This window comes from Terrapene carolina, unplaced genomic scaffold (assembly GCF_002925995.2).
Source record: "Terrapene carolina triunguis isolate 2854851 unplaced genomic scaffold, T_m_triunguis-2.0 Scaffold182, whole genome shotgun sequence".
Taxonomy (NCBI): Eukaryota; Metazoa; Chordata; order Testudines; family Emydidae; genus Terrapene; species Terrapene triunguis.
Window position 1 is genome coordinate 2,794,499 of NW_020664533.1, and position 22,657 is coordinate 2,817,155.

General features: G+C 41.9%; 2 protein-coding genes across 2 annotated transcripts; one reads left to right on the forward strand and one right to left on the reverse strand.

The window, feature by feature from the left end:
- Positions 1-1,991: 1,991 nt before the first annotated feature.
- LOC112113491 (proteasome subunit alpha type-2) lies at positions 1,992-10,649 on the reverse strand. Its single transcript, XM_024209785.2, has 8 exons — positions 10,539-10,649; positions 7,108-7,184; positions 6,265-6,397; positions 5,618-5,740; positions 4,853-4,934; positions 3,356-3,429; positions 2,440-2,497; positions 1,992-2,357 (listed from the first exon to the last, which is right to left on the reverse strand). The coding sequence occupies exons 1-8, from the start codon at positions 10,580-10,582 to the stop codon at positions 2,241-2,243; spliced, it is 708 nt and encodes a 235-aa protein (XP_024065553.1). The 5' UTR covers positions 10,583-10,649; the 3' UTR covers positions 1,992-2,240.
- Positions 10,650-10,739: 90 nt separating this feature from the next.
- On the forward strand, positions 10,740-14,617 carry LOC112113490 (39S ribosomal protein L32, mitochondrial). Its single transcript, XM_024209784.3, has 3 exons — positions 10,740-11,031; positions 12,814-12,998; positions 13,960-14,617. Exons 1-3 carry the CDS (start codon positions 10,740-10,742, stop codon positions 14,212-14,214), a joined length of 732 nt encoding a protein of 243 aa, XP_024065552.2. The 3' UTR covers positions 14,215-14,617.
- Positions 14,618-22,657: the final 8,040 nt, after the last annotated feature.

Sequence of the window (22,657 nt, forward strand, 5' to 3'; positions counted from 1 at the left end):
TATTAGGAAAATCCTTTTAACTATACAAAGAGTTAGGTACTGGAATAGATTACCAAGGGAAGTTGTGGAATCCCTGTCACTGAAGGTTTTTAAGATCAGGTTAGGCAAACTCTTGTCAGGGACCACCTAAGTATGTCGCACATCAGTAGAGGGGGACAGAGTAGATGACTTTTTTAGGTTCTTTCTAGCCCTACATTTCTTTACAAAAGGTAAGATTCTAGAGTACAAGATATCAGCGTGAGAGATGTGCTGGTATGCCGTTCTGCCACATAGCAGATGAAGCTTTTGAATTCGCGCATTATTCTCTTCCTTTCCAAGTGGCTTTTGAGGGCACCGAAGGCATGAATTTAAGATTTATGACAACCTGCACTGCAATTCCATCACCCAATTTTGTTTTTTTCTTCAAAGACATTTGAAAGTGAAATTAGTGCTTCTGAGAGTAAAAGACTAAGTGAACTGGATTGGGTGAATCTAAGTGCAGTCTTTGGCACACAACTTTATTGCTGTGACGTGTGTCAAGGCTACCTGCTACAGAAGATCCTACTTATCACCGTGTTTTAAATTAGTAGGGGTCCTTTAAGAAAGGCCCAAGAAAGAACGGCTGGAGCACTGTCACACGAGTTAAGTAGTTTACAAGCAAGTTTCTGCAGACCTGGTTGTTGCTTTCACACCAGCAGCCTACCAAATTAAGGGCTTGTCTACACTATGCAGCTTTTAGCGACAAGACTGTGTCGACACAGCCTTGTCGCTAAGTCAGCGTGTGTGAACGCTGTCGTTATTTTTATTGGCACTTTTGCCGACAAAATACTTCCAGCCCCGCGAGCAGCGTTAGCTTTGTTGGCAGGAGAGCGCTCCTGTCGACAAAGCCGCGTTCACACTGCCACTTGCGTCTTTCGTGAGGGGGCTTTTAAGTACCTGTGAAAGACAGAAGTTTCATCGACAACATCGCAGTGTAGATAAGCCCTAAGTATCTGTCCACCTCTTTTACATAAGGAAAATGATCCTATGCACCTACTGCTCTTGGTCATTTTACATTTTGATGTCAGTGAAAGGTATTCGTAATTTTAGGTAATCTAAACAATCCGCCAATAGTACTCTCTTTGAGAATGACTGTAGAACAGATTATTTTGAGCACTAAAAATATATTTGCTTCTATGTTTCTTGTGTAATGCAAATTCAGAGTTCTACATAACTTTGAAATTATACCAAAACTTGTCTAAAAATAAAACACTTAAGTACCCAGTCTCACACTTGTGATGCATTTCACTGTTGCTTCTAAAGAAGTTCTTGACACAAGTGTCCCATTACTTCATGCAAGTTAGATTAACATTTCAAGGGTACTTTACATAGTTAAGCACAATTCAAGGATTATTTTAAGGCATCCCTTTTCCTTTCCACCTACTGTAGAATTTTATTGATAGTACTGGAAAAATACTGTGCGCTTGATAGCTAGCAGGATCTTTATTTTCCCACATCAATTCAAACAACAGTACTTCAACTGTGAAAAATGCAAGTTCTTTAGCTATGAAAAATGCTCCAGTAACAGAACACCTGTATTAGCAGACATGCAAGTTGATGGTTCAATCATTCTAGTGTTCCAAAAGCAGTACTTTTACTGAACTATATGGGAGATCCACACCATACCGGGAGGACTTGGCTCATTCTGCATTATATGCAACAGAGATTAGATAATTCCATGTTTGGACAAACTTCACTGAAGCCAATTGTATGGGCTTTTTTATATTACACTATAAATAAAATCCTAATGTTAAGTAATATTCACATGCTCTCACGTGTTTAAAAAAAACTAAAAGTAATATCAATTTAGTTTGGCTGGCATAGCTCCAAGGCTGAGGCTATATGTGCTTGTTACTAAAATGTATGCTTTCTTAATAAAATAATTATACTGAAATTGAACTTTATATAGAAAATTAAAGACACACAAACTTTCCGCACAAAACTGTGCCTTTTGTATGTTTTATTCATTAGCTTTTATAAGCTTTTATTATAACACTTATTTTTGCACAATTTCATGTACAAAGATTCCAAGTATCAATGGGAATAATTCTTTGTATTAAGATTCCAAGTATCAGTATTAGGACCAGAGCATTTGCACGGATAATATTTAAAATATCAATCAGACAAACCATGTAGAAATAAGTATGCAGAAACTGCAAACAAAACATTTAGGTAGCGAAAATTAAAAAGATCCGTGTGAATCCACACAGTCTTGCTGACTACTATGCTATCGCAGCCAAGTAATCCTTAACCTCAGTTGGAGTCAGCCTTCTAAACCCTGCTTCATTACAGATCCCAACTTCTATGTTATCTTCTGTCATTTGCCCTTCAAAGCTTTCCTGTTAAAGAGAAAAGAGAGTTTCCTTAACTATATCAATAATTTCATACAACAACAAAACCTATTTAAGGTATTTCTCTAACCTTTAGTGTTAAGATAGCTGTGTGAATGGCATCTTCAAGTTCCAAATCTTCGTTGTATCTACAAAAAAGAATGAGATCACAGTTCTGTTTGAAGCCTAAAATATTCTCTCAAAGACCACTAGAATCCTCATGTATTTAGAGTTTCACAGACATGCAACTTGGATTAGAATTATTCCATTAACCTGACAGTATAGAACAAAGCCACTTCAAACTTATAAGATATTGAATATAACCTGTTCGTTACACTGGACCATTCCCCTGCTGCCCTCTAACAAACACCCCCTCATAGCCAGGCCAGTCAAGAAGTTTGTGCTAAACAAGCAGAAACATTTTTCTTTCAGTTTTACTTAAACTTCTAGTATCTTCACTTTAACATTGTATTATAAATATCAGAACATCTACAATACTGTAAATGATTACACATTGTAATCTGGCTGTGAAAATTCTGAATTTAGCCAATACAGATGTACATATCTATATTTTAGGACAGTGGCTCTCAACCAGTGGTACATGTACTCAGGGAGTACGCAGAGGTCTTTCAGGGGACATCTAGATATTTGCCTAGTTTTATAACAGGCTACATAAAAAGCACTAGTGAAGTCAGTACAAACTAAAATTTCATTCAAACAGTAACTTGTTTATACTGCACTATATATACTCTGAAATACACGTACAATATTTATGTTCCAATTGATTTATTTTATAATTATATGGTAAAAATGAGAAAGTAAGCAATTTTTCATTAATAGTGTACTGTGACACTTTTGTATTTTTATGTCTTATTTTGTAGAAGTTTTTAAGGGAGGTGAAAGTTGGGGGTACGCAAGACAAATCAGACTCCTGAAAGGGGTACAATAGTCTGGAAAGGTTGAGAGCCACTGTTTTAAGAGTTTGATAGGTAATGCAGAAGCGTTACCTTTTTTCAAGGAAAGTTTTTCCATTCACATAATTTTTTCCCATTGCTGTCGCTTTCCATGCAAAGTAAGCCCCCTGGATAGATGAAAACACATTGAATTATTTTCATGTAATTTATTTAATCTAACACTTACTAATCACTCAACTGATCTGTAAACTAAAATACAATAGTTTCTTATGAAAACTTTTTGGTTTGGATATTTACGGCTCCTAATAGCTATACAAGACTCTGAAAGAAGAGGTTTTGAGGACTGGCTATTAAATGTCTGCTGCTAAGAAAGTACAAAAATTCCTTTATTTAAGATACTATGTACTTTCAGTTGACATTTTACCCTTTCCTTGAAAGGTGAATTTTATGAAAAAACAAAAACAAAAAACAAAACAAAAAACAGCGATTAAAAACCATTTCTATTTGTGGCTCGTTGAACAGAGAAAATTTTTGGACTATTGGGAAAGATGGGAGACAAACTCACCGGGAAATGTGTGCCTCCACCGTCTATTACAGTGCATTTTATATATTATTGTATGATAAATTAAATTGCATAGCTGTTTTGTAATGCATTATTTAAACTATATTTTGCGTCTCAGAGCCACATGCTGCTCTTAATCTGAGCAAGAACTTCTTTTAATGTCAGTGGAAGTTGCATGCATCAAACAGGATAAAATATACACATATCACTTTTCCAAGGCAATAAAGCCTTTGAAATTTTACATTAATATGTTAGGTACATTTCAGTTTTTTAGATTTCATCAAGTATCATTACAATGATTAACTTCCTTCATTGAATACTAGAGCTGTGTGAACAATATATTTCTTGGTTTGCTGCCAATTCTCAAAAGTCAGGACAAAAATCAGTTTTGTATCAAACCAGAAACAAAATTTCAGAAAATTCCAAAGTTAAAAAAAATACACTTCAGGTCACACTAAACGTTTTGTTCTACACAAAATGAAATGTTTTGTTTTGACTCTGAGCTTTTTTTTAAACATTTTTGAATTAAATAAAAATTAAATAAAAGGCAATTTCAAAATAAAAAGTTGTTTCAAACTGAAAAAGCAAAATGTTTTGTTTAGAAGGTACTGAAATTAAACATATTGACTGGTGTCTTTTTCAAATGAACTATTAGCAAAATTAACACAAATTCATGAAACACTTCAGTGTTGTCAAGTCTGCATTTTTCACCCAAAAAAGTTTTGTTGGAAAAATTTCATCCAGTTCTATGAAATACAAGTAGTATATATATATTTAAAAAAAAATGCTTGGGCACAGAACAGTGGATTTTCAAAATAAGTTTACAGTCCTGCACTGCAAGTGTGAATAAATAATTTTGATCATGTTCCACGTGAATTAGGTGAAATCTGATCACCTCCTAAGGTGATCAACTTTTTCAGTGTCCAAAGTCTTCCTGCCTTGAGGATATCTCACAAGCACACAACACTTTGAACATCGCTCTAAAAGCCAAACACTCAGTTGTTATTTTACAACTGCAACATACTTACAGATGGATCAGACTGAAATAGATATGGTCGTCCCTCATTCCAACCACATATCAACAATGATACTCCAAAAGGACGTACACCACTACAGGGAGAAAAAGAAAAAAACCCACAACCATTGCTTAAATCTAAAATTATCTATTTTAAAAGTTCGTAAGACCACCCTTAAATATAATTTGCTTTCCCAATATTCATTTTTATAACTAAATTAGCCATTATAAAATCCTTCCTCCTCACAATCTAATCAAGATAGATTTACTATGGTTATCTTGTCCATTTTAGCATTGTAATACACAAGAGGTCTTCTCATTGCCTCCTCTTTTTCTTGAAAAAAAAGAATAGTAATGGGGGAAGTCCATAGTCCACAAATTTAAAATATATGGGGATCTATGACCTTCACACTTTCAAGATACTTAATAGTACATTCCACCCACTACCACCTGGACAGCTAGCAGTTCCTCTCACCCAAACTACACTGCAAGAACATTTCTTGACCAAGAGAGGTCCTCCCTCCCTTTTAGGCATAAAATGTTTAATTGTCAATTAACAACAAACTTCCACAGCATCTTTCACCTCACATCAGAAAACACCTTACGAACATCATCATGAGTTAGATAAGTATTTTACAGATGTGGAAACTTGAACAAGAAAGGGTAATTTCCTATGTATATGATAAGCAGCCCTGAGACAGGAAAGCAGAAATTTGAGTAAAAAAAATATTTGGTAAGAACAGACAACATTGCAGCTAGTTTAGTAAGAACTATTTACCCAGACTGTGTGTACTCCTGCATCACAGATGCAATCCTCTGTACTAGCTGAGCTGTTGGAATGGGCTCATGGTAGACCAAGTAATATTGCTGGGCAAGCTTCCGAGCTCTGTGCACAAGTACTCTACAAAAGAGCAAAACCAAAAATTTTAATTGTAGGAAAAAGCTAAAACATCTATGACACCTAAGCTAAAAGTTCTATTATAACATAGGACTAAACAATTCTGTATTTTCAGTGCTAGAGTGATCTAAGGGAATGGATACATGTGTTCCATTGGGATATATTATGCACCAACTTAAAAGTCACTCTGAGACATAAGGAAACATGAAACCTTACTTGATTTGAAATTATTTCTTTCATAAACGTTTGATTCTCTATTTTTTTATTCAATTAAGTTTAAATGTTTTTATATTTATGATTCAATTAAGATATTTGTGTTAAGAAAAAATTTATAACATTACATACCACCATCATGGTTAACCATTAAGAGACAACTGCTGGCTTTAATATTCTTGGGGAAATGGATGAGAGAGAGCTGGGAGATCAGAAAGGCCTATTTGCACCAGTGCCTCCAGTTTTCATGAATTAAAAGATCTAAATCAAGACCAATACAAACACCCTCTCGAACAGCAGCAATGTTCTCATACCTGTAATCAGGACCCATGCCACTATACACCAGGCCTATATGTTTAGTAATTGATTCTACTTTGTGTACACTCCTTTCATCATAGAGAATGGATTTCTGTTTCTTCTCAGTTGCCAATACCACACCATTTGCAGCTGGAAAGAAAAAGATACATTTTTATGTTTATACATTCAATATAAAACAGTTATCAAGAGCAGCTGAAGCACGAAACAGTTTTGCTAGCATGTGAAAAATTTTCCCTCCTTCCCATAGCTCTCAAGATTTATATTAGCATATTAAGCAGTCATCCTTGAGAGCAACTACCCCACCATACATAGGTGCCGAGCATACCTCCTTCATCTCTCTTACCATTTTAAAATGTATATAAAGAAGTTTCAGCAATTGCTACATTAGGTGTCATTGTTATGTAAATTAGTTCAAAACTGAACTACCTACCCAAGGATTAGGAATCAGAAGAAAGATTTGTGTCTATTAAATCTCCCTCTAAACTAGAATATTTACTCAAAATGTACGTTCCTCATAAATGTATCTTTGTACAGTATTTATATTCTCTTCATCCTTCCCCTCTTTTAAATTGTTTCTCTGAAAATCAACGCTTGGAGATATTATGCCAACCAAAAGCATGTGAAAATTCATCTAAAAAGGACAAAAAATGCAATTCCATGCTATTTTATAAATCACCTTTCCCTAGACCTCAGCAGAGTAACTAGGAAATATGCATTTTCAAATAGCTGAAAATCTGTTGAGATTCTCCTTCCAGACAATGCATCATACTAAAACCCAGAGCGTTAAATCTAGCATTGGATTAGTCACATCTTAATATATCTTTGAAAATTTCTTATACCTTTAATTCCAACTGATGGGGCCCCTCCAGCGACTGCTGCCAAAGCATATTCAATCTGAACAAGTTTACCAGAAGGGCTAAAAAGAAGAACACATACAATTCAGTCATAAGATACTTTATTAAAAAATATCCTCAAGTCTTTATTTGAAAGCTAAACAAATGTTGTATATTTGTCTTTCACCTTTTGAGATCTAGCATCAAGTAAGGCAGATCACAAAGGAAAGTAAGTCTGGAAGTCTCACTCTAGCTTGTAGAGGACCTGGACTGGTTTACCATAGATTTTGCTGTTGCAGAATTCTGTCATGAATCTTCTGTGATGCCTACTTGCACTATACCTGATGAAAATTGTTTTCTAGAAACCAAGTAAAACATAAAGAAGCAGGTCCCAAAAGCACGTTCCCTTCTTTTCAACTTTACTCCATTTTATTTTCAATTAATATGTAGAGCCTTGCAAATCCACGGGTATCCGCTTTACAGCCATGGACCATTTTTGCAGATAGCAGCTTAGATACGGATAAAATTTTTGTATTTGCACAGGGATCTGGAGCAGGTGGAGGGACCTAGGCTTCCCACAGCTGCCAGCGTGGCTCTCCCTAACCAGGCAGGGGGTGGAGGGAGAGGCGGACGCGCCTCGGAGCCCCAGTCCAGCCATGGTAAGAGCTGGGCGGTCAGCTGTGGTAAGCCATGGCGGATCCTCCACCTGAGCAGCCCCCGGCCCCTGCCCAGGGCAGGTGGAGCATCCGTGCCGCGGTTCCTCACACCTGCCCGACCAGCTCTTACTGTGACCAAGCTGAGGCTCCTAGGCATACCCCCGCCTCCCCGCACTGGAGCCAGATAAGGGAGAGCCACACGGGCAGCTGGTACGGAGTCGCGGACCCTCCAACCGCCCTCAGCCGGGTAGGGATACGGCCACTGGCTGCTCTCAGCCCCCACCCCCACAGCTGCCCGGGCTCCCCGGCTGGGCTCCACACTGGCCTGGCCGGAGGGCAACGGGGGGTGGGGAAGAAGAGAGGGGGAGAGATCCGCCACTCTGAAAAGTGGACAGGTGAGGCGCCCCCCGCCCCAGACCTGCGCGGTGACCTGTGGAGTTGTTTAGAGCCCTGCAAATCCATGGCCATCTACAGATATTCACAGACAATTTTTGTGGATCGCGGATCGGATGTGGATATACATTTTTGTATCCGCACAGGTCTCTATTAATAAGAGATTTGCACTTAATTTAATGGTCTCACTTAGAAGCAGGGCATGGGTTCTTGGCAAACCCAAGGAAGCAGAAGACTCAAGAAAGAATGATTGTCACATCAATTTTTTTTTTCCTTGTCTGCTTTTACCATACAGATTTTTGAAGGAAGGTTTGGGCCACATTAGACAACTGAAAAATACTTATTCATCCTCATAGTCATAAACTAGGGAATTTACTAGTGTGGGTTTACAAAACTGGCAGTTCAACAGGCCACCACATCAACGCTTACTGAATGGTAATGAAAAAGAAAAATTCTACAGAAGGGTGAATAAAACAATCACTTGTTCCAGGCTTAAAGTGAATTTGTTTATACAGGGTCATCTTAGTGCTTACCTATTGGGCTTAAAATACCTAGACTTCTTGGAACAACAGGCAGACCTTCATCTAACCAAGTGATTATGTGAACTGAGTGGCCATCCAATGTACTGTTTATCTGATCTTTTGAATTACACTTTAAAACTGGTGGTCTTGTCCTCTTTTTGTGGACATCAAAGAGAGCACTGTACTTTTTGTAGGAATAGAAGTCAGCCCTATGTACTTGGCCAAGTCTTCCCTTCACCCAGCCACCCTTTTACAGTGTGGTGTATAACAGCTAGTTGCAGCCTTCCAGCCCAGAAGTGGCTGCATTTAAGTGTTGCTAAATGTACGTAGTTTGTGAAACTTTTTAGGGGACAATTATATAGATAAAATATTGATATGAGGTTTGTGACCCGGCAACAATGGATTTTAGAGAAGTGACCCAGCAAACAAGAATCTACTCCTATGCTTTTGCCTATGAATTATAAGAGAAGTAAATACTGCAATATGTATTTTGAGCTCTCTACACCTTGTCCTGAACAAAACACACACAAAGGCTATGACCATTGGCAAATAGATCCATACATATAATACTGGACACTACCAAAATGGTTTGAACATCAGCTTGCACAAGAACAGATTTGTTTTTGGACTGTGATAATGGCATAAAAACAGTAAACGTGATGTAAAGAATAGTGACTTGTAGTATTAGTTTTTACTTTGGGGGGGAGGGGAATAATTTAGAGAAACAAAAGCCAAGTAGATTTGAAGTAAGTTTCAGGAAATACAGTAGCTGTTGTGAGTTAAAAGGTTTGTAATTCCATTAGAAAATACGATTTCCAAACTGTGGTGAAACATTCAGTACATTAAGCTACAGATCTTAATGTGTTTAATATGCACATCCAAAAAAGCCCCCCTAAAACAATGAAAGGGAAATTCTATATTTAATACAGAAATGCTTCATCTGCTGTATTTCAATAGAGCTTAGGTCAACATTTTGCAACTCTAGAGTGCCTCCCTCCAATATTATGTGGGCACTTTCTCAATTATAGCAGATTCCTGCTTTCGGTTTCTGTTTTTGTGCTTCCGTGGAGTGTTTCTGGTTACTTTGAAGCAGCTTTCTTAAAAACAAAAGTCTGCTTCCTCTGTTGGTTTACGTAAAGTGGGTATTTCTGAGCAGAAATCAAGTTTTACAAAACACAAAGTGAGACAGGGAGGCAGTCTAGCGCGGTGGGGGTTTGGATTTTGTTTAAGTTTGTTTTTAACGTGTCCGTCTTCCCTTCCCACTACATACAAGTCCACGCACCCCGCTGCAGCCAGACAAGCCCAGGAACCACACCCTGGAGAGCGCGGGCAGGCCGGCGCCTGCCGGGGGCAGGGGACGTGAGCTGCGCTCCAACCCCCTGTGAAGGGCTCGGGTCACTTTCTAAACCGGTCCTCGGGCAAGTAGGGCCCGGTTTCCCCAGCTACGGCCCGTTCACAGAAGCCCCTCGCTGACCCGCATCGGCACCGCCGCGGGGCCAAACCCATGCCCCGGGGCGGGGAGCGAGGCCCCGGCAGGCTGGGTTGGGGCCTGGTTACAGCGGCGCTGAGCTCCGCTCACGGCAATAGCAGCGCCGGGGTGTCAGCGGCGGAACCCAGGCGTCCGGCTCCTGCTCCCCGTCCAGCCAGGGCGGCCCGGCTGAAAAGTGAAACCTCCTCGCCCGCCGGCCCCATCTAACTCCCGCGGCCAGAAACCCGCCGCCCCCACGCCAGGGGAAGGGCCCGGGCCCGGGATGGAAGTGGGGGAGGGGGCGATGACTGTGCAAATCCCACCGCACGCTGCCACCCGTGCCCGTTCCCGGCCACGAGCCCCCGCCCCCCGCAGCAGCCGCTTCCACCTCGCCGCTACCTGAATGTGGTGAGGGAGAAGCTGTAGCCGCGTTCCGCCGCCATCTTGGTCCGAGCCCCGCTGCAGCGCCGCCGGCCTGAGTCACCTCCCCGCGTACGCCGACTCCGAACCCTGATTGGGGGAGACTGGGAGGCTGCGCGGGCATGCCGGGAATTCCCCGCTTTCACGCGCTAATTAGCTTCCCTGGGGCGATCGCGAGGCATGCTGGGGCTTGTAGTCCCATGGCTGTGTGGAGGGCTGCGCAGAGAATGCTGGGAGTGGCAGTCCTGCGCCCTGGAGCCTGGCGGGCGCCAGAGAAGCAGGGGACTCACTTTCCCAGACTGCCCCGCGGGCTCCCCCAAGACCAAGCGGCCTCTCTGTCTGCACCGCGAAGGGAAGATGGCGGCGCTGGTGGTTTTCTGGTCTCCGGCGCGCGGGCTGCGCGGGCTCATGCAGCGCTGCTGGGGGCAGCTGGAGCGGAGTCTGCTGCGGGGGCTGCCCGGCCCCCCCTGGGGTAGGTAGAGCCCGGCCAGGCGTTCAGCCCCTTGCGTCGGCTCCCGGCATTGCCCCCGTCTGAGCTGCAGGCTCCCGAGCTCTTGAGGCTGCGCTGCCTGGGCTGTGCGCCCCCCGTCCCGAGCGCCCCGTTGGCAGACACTGAGAGATCTCCCTCCCTCCTCCCAAACCGGGCATTATCGTCCCTGCCTCGCCGATGGGGAGCCGAGGCACCGCGAGAGCAAGTGACTTCCCTCCGGGCACACAGGAAGTCTGTGGCGGAGCCAGAACTGACCCATTTCCTCTGAGCCTCGGTCCAGTAGCTTAGCGGGACCATTTCCTCTCCCCAGTCCCGTTTCCCTTGCAGTGCGCGATGGATGCCTGTCTGATCATGTGATTTCTAACCAGCAGAGGGGCGCAGTTCTGGAACAGCTTTCCAAGGGGAGATGTGGGGGCAAGCAGCCTAACTGGGTTCAATGCTGAGCTTGATAAGTTCATGGAGGGGATGGTATGAGGATACTGCCTACCATGGCATGTAGCCGATCTGTGACTGCTATGTGATGGGACGCTAGATGGGGATGGTTCTGAATTACTACAGAGAAGCCTTAAGTGTCTGGCTGGTGGGTCTTGCCCATGTGCTCAGGGCCTAACTCATCACCATATTTGGGGTCAGGTAGGAATTTCCCCCTGGGTCAAATTGCAGACACCTGGGGGGGGGGGGGCACGGGGATTGCCTTCCTCTGTAGTAGGGGGCATGGGTCACTTGCAGGTTTAAGGGTGAATTCTCTGTAATATGGAGTCTTTAAATCATGATTTGAGGAGTTCAGTAACTTAGCCAGAGGTTATGGGTCTATTACAGGAGTGACTGGGTGAGGTTCTGTGGCCTGCAATGTGCAGGAGGTCAGACTAGATGATCACGATGTTCCCTTCTGACCTTAAAGTCTATGGGTCTGTAAATCCAGCCATGGAGACTACAGTAACTCCTCACTTAAAGTCGTCCCGGTTAACTTTGTTTCGTTGTTACGTTGCTGATCAATTAGGGAACTTGCTCGTTTAAAGTTGTGTAATGCTCCCGTCTAAAGTCGTTTGGCAGCCGCCTGCTTTGTCTACTGCTTGCAGGAAGAGCCCCTTGCAGCTAGCTGATGGGGGCTTGTAACCAGGGTGGACCGGCAGCCCCCTATCAGCTCCCCGCTCCGCTAAGTTCCCTGTGCAGCAGTTGCCTGCAGTTCAGCTGTGTCCCTCCCCACACTGCCATGTGCTGCTCCTGCCCTCTGCCTTGGAGCTGCTCCCCGAGACTCCTCCTTTTCACCAGCAGAATTGAATCTAGGGAAGAACTAGATTATATGGCGGTAGTCGTGTGTGAATAGGAATCTTAACTGTACTTTTTGTGAGTTTTGTAGGTTTGTGGCTTGTGTTTTTTTTGTAGTACTACAGTCCTTTTCAGAGATAAATAAGGAGACTTAAAGTGAACGTTTTCTAATGTTAGAGTTTAGGGTTTTGAAGTCCAATCTTCCAGAAGGATATGGGAAAAGAAGGTATTGTTCCATAGCAGAAACCTGAACTGTGTGTGAATGAAGTTTTTTGTAATGTAATGCAATCTTTATATAGTCCTAGATATTCTCCTTCTTTTTATAACATTACAAGTTTAACATTTATTAAGTTAAGAGGTCAGCAGAGCCATGCTCATGTAAACTGCACCATTTTAATTTGCCATGTAACCTATTGCAAAAGCATTGGATTCAATTAACTGAACTCAGTAGGTGTAGGCTATTTCTGACGCATTTTTTTTTCTTGTTTTCTGAAGCACCAGCATTGGCTGTTCAGGCTCCAGCTACTCTTCCTGATCCACTGGAAGATATTAGGGAAGAAAGTAACAAGGCTCCAAACTTTTTAGATAGCATCTTTTGGATGGCAGCTCCCAAGAAGAGACGTACTATTGAGGTGAACCGCTGCAGAAGAAGACACCCTAGTAAACTTATAAAACTCAAGGTAATCTGTCCAATTTCTATTAGCTTTGCCATCTCATTCATTGCAAATAACTTTTTTAAAATAATGCAGTATGTTTATAAAACACTTACTTTGTGCTCATCATTTTCTAAAGCTCAGAAAAGATAATATTCCTTGATGGTGAGAACACCTTGAAAAACCTATCTGGAAATTCTCTATAAATATATTTAAAATATTTATGCCACTTAAAGTACATCCTAAATGTTACATTCAAAATATGCAACCTTAAACTACATTTTAAAATAAGAGTACAGTTGAGATCCAAACCAATAAAATATGAAATCTCTTTATACATCTCAGTGTGAGTGAAATGGCCAAATATCCTGCATATCAAGATGAGCTTGTGTGTTTTGGAGCCCAATCCTGCAAACATTACCAGGCGTAATACTTTAGCCATTGACTTCAGAAGGACTTCTTGTTCTAGTAAACACTTGTCCCAGTGATCATTTTGTAGGATCAAGCCCTTACCAATTTGCAAAATGTATAGATTCTCAGGCCAAAAGTTAAGAAAACAAAACCCCAAAACACAAAGTTGATTCACTTAGTTTGGTAAGTGGTTAGTTCGTAATTTTATACCTGATGCTATACAAATAAATGGAACCGTGGTATGCTTTAAAGTCTTTGTAATATGAAATTGCACTACAATTCTCTACTACTACATCTTTGCTTTTAAGTTTTTAAGTGGGGAGAGATGCCAGGTTCTTTTTTTATTCTGATGAGTAGTAGGCCTGCATATCAGTAAAATTGGAATTTGCATGGCAATATTCCATGTGGTTGCTTGTGGGAAAATCATATATCTCACTAAAATTGAAATGAGGTTTAATGGAACAAATAGCTATTGCTCATTACCTTCACCCCACCATCTCTTAGCATTTTATGAAGTTCTTCCCTGTTTGTCCCAACTTCTTCACTTCTAAACTTCTCTTGTTTTGTTATCTTTTAGACAAATATAGATGTTTGTCCTGAATGTGGCAATCTGAAACAGAAGCATGTCCTTTGTGGCTATTGTTATAAAAAAATTAAAATGGAAACTGGTCTCATAAGGGTCCAAATAAAGGAAAAGGAAGCAGGGCCATTTAATGCTCCCACTATAGAGACTGTAGTCTTGTATGAGGGAGAGAAGCCCACAGAACGAGATGAAGGCAAGCGGATCATTGAAAGAAAGAGAAAACGTCCAAGCTGGTTCACACAGAATTGATTCCACGGAACTATAGAACTCCATGTGGTCAAAAACAGTTGATACTTCAGGAAAGAAGAAAATGTTTATCAAGAACATTCATTTTTTTAGTTCACTTAATGCTAAGATGGGAAGCTGTCACCTTTTGGAAAACCTACTTCAAAAGCATTTCCTTTATGTGGGATTGAATGTCATTGCCATAGTGTGGCAGTGGGAAATATCTGAATGTAATAGCATCGTAGTTGTAAAAAGAGAGAAAATCAGGAGCAACTTTATGTTGAGGTACACGCTTATTGCACATTAAGTGCAACATATTGCTTTAATGCTATACTACTGTAAATTTAAATGGTGATTTTTACGTAATGTCATAATGTAAAATACATTCACAGCTGTAAAATAAAGTATATTAAGTTCTGTAGGGAGAGCTGTTCTCTGCTTTTTTTATTATTTATTTATTTATTTTGACTGCTACTCTGAAAAAGTTGTCTGGCTTTTCAAAATTCTTTTGATTAGATGCTAAGAATATGAACCGAGAAAAATCAACTTTAAAAATGTATGAAGAGCATGGGGAGCAGGGGTAATTTTCAAGTTGGGTCTCTATGAAATGGAGTTGTTTGAGCTGGGAATTTCATTGAGTGTTTACAGCAAGTCATCTAACATCTCTGTTTATCAAGATGTGAAGTAGAAACTTATCTTAGAGGGCTATTATGTGGCCTTTAGTAATTGTAAAGTACTTTGGAATCCTTGGATGAAAGCACAAACATTAATATTAAGTATACTCACTGGAAACCTATTTTGTAAGGACAATAGCAAATGGCGGGCCACAGCCATAAGACTTGAGCAGGTAAGCCACAGCTGAGTGATCTGTAGTTGTCCCAGTTAACCAGGTCCCCACTGTTTTGAGGGCCAATCTGCATTCTCCATGCTGAACTTTTTTGGGGTGGGGAGAAGAGAGTACTTCTTTGCAATGCATATGATGCACGGCTTAGGCTGTTGTTACTCTCTGCAGGGAGGATGCAAAACCACCCTCCCCTGGCAACTGTTGCTTTCTAGTGCCTTCAGTTACAGCAGTCAACTGAATCCTCACTTTTCCCATTACAGTGGTGATCTTATATTAAGATTGAGACTGACTTACTGTTTAAATATGGATTCCTTCCTCCCCCTCCCCCCCGTACTCTAAAATGTTGCACTTGCTTTGGATTATCTTGAAAATTGATGTGTTCCGTGATGGGTCAGGGAAGGGTTAATGATCCAAATTTGAAGTCATTTAAGCAAAGGATTCCTGAGATATGGCACACATCCCTGTCCCCTCCCTGAAAAATGGTACATCTCAAGAGCCATGAGTTAAAGTTGCAGAGTGAGGCTGATGTGTAACTTAACTCTTTATTTCTTAGTTTTCAGAGGTTTTAAGTGTAGATGTATTCAGAATTCTGGAAAGGCATGTGACACTGCCAGTTAACCTTAACTGTGTTAATTTACGTTTTTGGGGCTATGAATGGGCTTCCACCTAGCTGATGACCTCCAAACCCAAAGGACTGGGATGAGGACAGGTGTAAGGGTGGGATATCCTCAAGATAGATCATGCAGCCTGACCTGCAAACCCTCAGGCCAGAGAAGGAATGAGTGATGATGGAGGTGAGCCAGCAGTCACAGCATGGCCCTATTCAAGCCAGAAATTACTTGAATCCTTTCTTTTGTGTCCAGCCAAAAACCCCTCCAAATCCCACCAGGTCTTTCTGACTCCCCAGAAGCCAAAGAAATGTGGAATTACAAGAGTGCAACACAGAATGGAAGATTTTTTTGGTGCCAAAGATGGAAGGGATGAGGAGGAAGGGGATAGGGTGGGGAAAGTGATTAGATTATTTTTTCTTTTTTTTCCCCTTTGAGGGGAAGATACAGATTTGTTTTGGGGAGAGATCAGAAGACTGAGTTTATGTTTTGCCTGTCAGTAGGATTTTTAGGCCACTCATGTACAGAGCCTAGAGTTACACTTTGCTATATTTTTGAGTGATGCACCATAATGGACAGAGAGGTGTTACAATAACCTGCTGAACAGAAATGTGACAATAGAAGTTTGAAAATCTCTGATATAGATAATATATCACAATCTATACGTTGTATTGGTGTAACCTGAAGTGTGTTGGCCATTTAGTAAAGTTTTGTAGTGGTTTGGGAGTATTCTATTGTGTGTGTTTGGGGAGGAATCTAAAATGCTCGTCGTTTGGTGCTTCTAAAGGCAAAAATAACAATAATTCAGATGTATTTTTGAGTCACAGCATTAGCTCATGTCTGGCAGAGATGAATTACAAATGGACACAATTATAACATTCAAAAACCAGTTGGAGAACACTTCAATCTCCCTGGCCACTCGATTACAGACCTAAAAGTCGCAATATTACAACAAAAAAAACTTCAAAAACAGACTCCAACAAGAGACTGCTGACTTGGAATTAATTTGCAAATTGGACACCATTAAATTAGGCTTGAATAAAGACTGGGAGTGGATGGGCCATTACACAAAGTAAAACTATTTCCCCATGCTTATTTCCCGCCCCCCCCCCCTACAGTTCCTCACATCATCTTGTCAATTGCTGGAAATGGGCCATTTTCATTACCACTACAAACAGTTCTTTTTCTCTCCTGCTGATAATAGCTCACCTTAACTGATCACTCTCCTTATAGTGTGTATGGTAACACCCATTGTTTCATGTTCTCTGTGTGTGTGTGTGTGTGTGTGTGTGTGTGTGTATATATATATATATATATATATCTTCCTACTGTATTTTCCACTGCATGCATCTGATGAAGTGGGCTGTAGCCCACGAAAGCTTATGCTCAAATAAATTTGTTAGTATCTAAGGTGCCACAAGTACTCTTGTTCTTTTTGCGGATACAGACTAACACAGCTGCTACTCTGAAATATGCAGAGAGGTAATGAACTTCATGAGAAGTGGGATTCACTTAGCAAGTGAATTCTAACAAAGGGCTCCTGCATGCTCCTTATGTATATTGATTGTCAAGAGCTGATGGTAATTGAAACAAAATATACTTATTTAAAGCACTAGGTGGCAGAGGAGCTCTAGATTTCTGGCACATGATAAATAGTAGCTGAAGATATTTCTGACTGATAAAGACCTGAAGAAGAGCTCTGTGTAAACTCGAAAGTTTGTGTCTCTCACCAACAGAAGTTGGTTCAATAAAAGATATAATCTCTCCCACCTTGTCTCTAATATCCTGGGATCACCACAGCTACAACAACTCTACATAATACAGTCAAAGTCAGCTTTAAGAAATACATGTCTGAAGAAGTGACAGATGTGTAGATAGACGATTTGATAACTACAAAGGAAAAATATGATAGTTGTCATTGACCACAAGGCTTATCTACAGCAGTTCATTGTTTTGTGTCAACTCAATTAGGCCTATGCCAAGAAACTTTAACCCACGGGCCTATGCATTTGTATATGCTTCTGCTTACTACTGGATGGATTGTGAAAACTGATCTTGTATTTCAGTTTCCCCTACTTTTTTTTTTTTAATCTCAAATATAGATGCCTGTATAAGTTCTGCTGCTTGTATGCAGCACATGCTTGTCATTGTACTTATACAGCCAGAGAGACATATAAGTAACAGGTCACTACATGATAGCATTATTGCAAGGAATTTCCTTAGACAAATGTGGGTTTAATGATCAAGGAGTGGAGGGAATGGTGAAAAGAGCATGGAGTTCAGAGGGATTGTTCCTCAGAACTAAATTCAGCAGGAGCAGCACTTCCTTATAGCCCCCCTTATCCCAACCTATATTGAGTCACTGTCAGAATATGCCATCCTGCATGCCCAAGAGGGAGTGAAATCTGGGAAAGAGACAGGAAAGGAACAAGCAGTGGGAGGGGCCAGAAGCAGAGTAGAGACAGGGTCAAGTTTTGCTATTGAAATCGGGGGGTTGCAACTTGCCTGGGTATTACTGAGACAGACTTTAATCCACTGTTATCTTATTTAAAGGACAAATGCTGAAGGCTTGACACCTTGACTTCTCTTGGACTTCAAACCTGTGTTCTGTTTTTCAGTACAAATCAGATAGACATGTACCTGTGATAATGCTCTGGAAGCTAATGGTGAATTAACAGACAGAGCTGGAAACTGATTAAAGGTGCATGCAATGAATATTGTAAATTTCAGTCTATGCTTAGGCTGACTGGGGTTTGGAACAGGAACAGCATTCGTATTTTGGGGGAATGGATGCAAGCGCCCCATGAGATGTGAAAACAGTCACCACCCATCCTACAGCTCTGGTGTGCATCATACTTAATGTTCCTCTGAAGTTTGGTGCTTGTGGGGGACATTACAATAAATCTTGTGGCTGCAGCATTCAGTGCAACATTCAAAGGGTAAATCAAGCTTCTGTATGAATAGAGATAATGGGCAGAACATTATTACAAATCTTGTATAGTATAAAAAACACTGAAAAGTGCAAGTGTCTTGTGAAATGTATTGTATGGCGGAGGGTCTGGATTATGAGTCTATTATGACATAGTTCTAGACGGTGATATTACATGTACTATTTCTGCCACAGCTCAGGATTTTGAGCAGACAGTTAGAAAGATGGATTTTGTCATTCTATAATCTGGGATTAATATTAAATACAAAGAATAGCAATTTTAAAGAGGCTCTAGCAAGTAGTTTAAGCCCCAAAACTGACCTGGTCTGTTCTTGTAGGAAATGTATAAATATTTATTCTAAATGGATCTAATCGTGAAGCCCTTACTCCTCCTTCCCTCATTCTCAATTCTGGCAAAACTTCTAGTGTTTTCAGTGGAAGAACTTCTGGGTGGGTGGGTGGGTGTGTTCAATTAATGTAATGTACTATTTCAGAGTCCATAAGCCTGGCCCAATGTTTCGCAAAGCTGCTTGGATGACCTTTCATGTGCATGATGAAAGTGAGCTATTTCTAGGAGTATATTTATTTATATAAATATATATATGTATATTTATACCTGCCTACTGTATCTTTTCATTCCATTCATCTGATGAAGTGGGTTATAGCCCACGAAAGCTTATGCCCAAATAAATGTGTTAGTCTCTAAGATGCCACAAGGACTCTGCATTGTTATTTCTAGGAGTGAGACAGAAATCTGAGACATCACACATGCCTGAAATATTTTGTTGGTTCTGGCCCTATGACAATTTAGGGGTTCACCGAGACCAGTGAGGGGCTGTGTCCCACCTGCCTTGTAACCCCTGGGTGTTTCTGTGCTGTGCAGCTTTGGCTCAGAGTCCTGACAGCAGCAGCCTACCTACAGCACAGTGACCTCCCCTGGCTTCCAACCTGGTTACGCCATGTAGGGTGGCACCAATAGCCCCTTCAGTCCTGAGTCTATCATAAACCATCTCTGCAGTGCTTTATTTATTTTATAATTATATGGTAAAAATTAAAAAGTAAGCAATGGTTCAGTAATAGTGTGCAGTGACACTCTTGTATTTTTATGCCTGGTTTTGTAAGCAAGTAGTTTTTAAGTGAGGTGAAACTTGGGGATATGCAAGATAAATCAGACTCCTGACAGGGGTACAGCTACAACCTGGAGCCTTTTGTTCAAAATAGACTTCTCACCACTTCACCTGAAAAAGAGCTGTGTGTGGCTTGAAAGCTTGACTCACTCACCACCAGAAGTTGGTCCAATAGAAGATGTTTACCTCATCTACCTTGTCTCTCTAATATCCTGGGACTGGCACAGCTACAACAACACTGTATAGTCTCACCACAGTCATTCTTCCAGCTTGGTTGGCCAGTGCCTAGCCAGGATCCAATATAGAGCTTAAAGTTCTTGGTTTCTTTGTCTCCCCAGGTGAAGGATCACTAAAATGTCTCTCTGCTCCCCTTATATTACCCCTAATCCATTGCCTCAAGAGTCAGGATGAAGTCTGGCTGTTCAGACTCTTCCTGTTCTTCACTTCTCCCTGTCAACTTTTATATAAATGGGGCTTCCATTGTTTAGATTCGATCATGCTTAATTTACATTGGACACATAATAAACAGAGATATGCCTATCTCATAGAACTGGAAGGGACCCTGAAAGGTCATTGAGTCCAGCCCCCTGCCTTCACTAGCAGGACCAAGTACTGATTTTGCCCCAGATCCCTAAGTGGCCCCCTCAAGAATTGACCTCACAACCCTGGGTTTAGCAGGCCAATGCTCAAACCACTGAGCTATCCCTCCTAGCAGTCCATCCTGTCTGGGAGAAAACCTGTTTCTCCCTTTGGTCACAGACTTTAAAACATACTATCAGTAAGTACTCATAACTCCTCATAGAGTGTTAATACATACATTTCACAATTATATTAATTACCAGTGTGGCATTAGCTTTCATAAAAGGCCTTACTTGATACATGTTTATAGTACAGTAATATTGTATATAATCATTTGATTCTTTGCCTATTCTTTGGGGTTCAGACCCTCTATATTCCCCCTGGGGTGCCTGGACCCTGATTGTCCCCAAATTCCTCCTGCCTGTTTTTTTGGCCTGCACACATGAGAATAGCAGAAGGGAAGGCACCAGTGCTTGGGAGTGGAGCAGGGAGGATGGGGATAGAGAAGGTGCAGTGGGTGAAAGGGAAACTCATGGGTGTGGGGGAGGAAGCACCTGCAGATTGGAGAAGAAGGAGGAAGATATGGCTGCTCAAGGTGGAGTGCCAGGGAGGGAAGACACCCATCAACAGGAAGGAGGGAGGTTACTGAAGGAGTAACATCTGCATGGGCCAGTGAATGGGATCTGGGGAGCTGCCACACAGATGGCAAGGGAGGAAGAAGAGGCTGAAGGCAATACTCCCTGCTGCAGTAGGGAGTAAAATAAATGGAGCATAGGTGCCCGTTCCCATGAGAGTTTTCTTATATGGTGTCTAGGACACCCCTTTGCCTTAGGCCCTGCTGCTCACCAGATGCCAGCAGCCACAGCACACATTTCCCTCAGTGTTATGGTTTTGTATAAGATTTTAATGTATGGGAGGATGAGGGTACTGAGGGAAATTGCAGCTCCTTGGCACTTAGTGGTTCTGTCCTCCTTCATCTGTAGCAAAGACTAGATGGAAACAAAGGGAAATTATTATATGGCCAGATGAACAGGCCCACACAGGAAAGATTTAAAATGAGCTCTGAAAAGAGCTGCAAAGAGACTCTGGCAGATGTACTCAGGGAAGGAGTTCCATAGACAAGGCCCTTCCACTGGCCTGATCCAAAATAAACAAGAGCATACTTAGCACCAATCATCTGTATGTAACCCTTCTGCCCATCTAAGTTGGCAGCAACAAGGGCCGGGTTCTGTATCTAGGGGTTCCGTTTCAATAACACAAAGCAAAACCGGCTCGAGCCCCCACCCAGTGACCTTGGACAATTACATACCACCCCCCTGGGTACCTCTAAGAGGCAATACTTCCCCTCTCGCAAGCACGGAGTCTGAGTGTAGCAGAAAATGTTTAATGACATGAGGTAAACGACATCAGCATAAAATTGGAAAAACACCACAAACAGGATTCATAACACAAACCATGAGCAAAACCCACCCCAGCAAATTGGGCTGTGTCCTTTCCCTTTGGTTCTTGAATCCAGCAACCCAAAAATCACCCAGAGTCCCCAAAGTCCAACATCCCCAAAGTCTCTGGGGTCCAGCAACCACCCAAAGTCCCAAAAGTTCAACAACCCCCAAAGTCTCTGCCCCTGGTCAGTGCAGCCCCAGAGTAAAAGGGGGGGGCACGCAGGGTGTTAAGGGGCACCTTACGTGATCCGAGGCTGGCCAGCCGTCTGTTTCTCCGTGGGGGTTCCGCCGCAGCCTTTACCACGAGCCAGTCCACTTTCCTGCCATCCCACGAACTGCTCCGCTCTACAAGCTGCTCCGCTCCACTCCGCTCCGCTCACCGACCTGTGAGCCGTTCCAGCCGTCCCCGCAAACAGCTCCGCTCGCCGTTCCTAGGGCCACTCCAACCAGCCCCGCAAGGCTCCACACCGCTCGCTGCTCCTCCAGTCGTCCCCACAAATTGCTCCACCAGCTGCTGAGCAATATAGCTTCAGGCTCCCCCACTAGTTAACATAGCCTCAGTGATCTCAGCTCTTAATAACATCAGCTCTTTTGTGATTTCAGCTCTTAGCGATTTCAGCTCATAGTATAGTAGGGGAGCCCCAGTGCTGGTGCACCATTGGCCCAAAGTGTATTCAGCTCAGCAGCCTGTAACTAGACTCCTAAGGGAATCAAAGTTAGCTCTGATATTCCACAGTGGAGAGAGGAGGTGGTGCAATTGGTGTTTCGGACCCTCAGAGGGGGGCCCATACCATCAGGTACAAATACCTACCCCCATCCTCTCTCAATTCACTGGGTTTTGTAACCCATGCCCCTTGACAAGCAAATGCTACTTAGGTAATGGTGACGGATTCACTCAGTCCTTCTGTCATACAACAGTTCCACTGGCCTTGATTCAC

Coding starts and splice junctions, on each gene's coding strand:
- LOC112113490 (XM_024209784.3), top strand. CDS start 10,740: ATGCTGGGGCTTGTAGTCCCATGGCTGTGTGGAGGGCTGCGCAGAGAA. Junction 11,032..12,813: donor GCTGCCCGGCCCCCCCTGGG/GTAGGTAGAGCC, acceptor TGTTTTCTGAAG/CACCAGCATTGGCTGTTCAG. Junction 12,999..13,959: donor GTAAACTTATAAAACTCAAG/GTAATCTGTCCA, acceptor GTTATCTTTTAG/ACAAATATAGATGTTTGTCC.
- LOC112113491 (XM_024209785.2), bottom strand. CDS start 10,582: ATGGCGGCGGAACGCGGCTACAGCTTCTCCCTCACCACATTCAG. Junction 3,430..4,852: donor TATTTCAGTCTGATCCATCT/GTAAGTATGTTG, acceptor TCATCTATCCAG/GGGGCTTACTTTGCATGGAA. Junction 2,358..2,439: donor CAGCTATCTTAACACTAAAG/GTTAGAGAAATA, acceptor TCTCTTTAACAG/GAAAGCTTTGAAGGGCAAAT.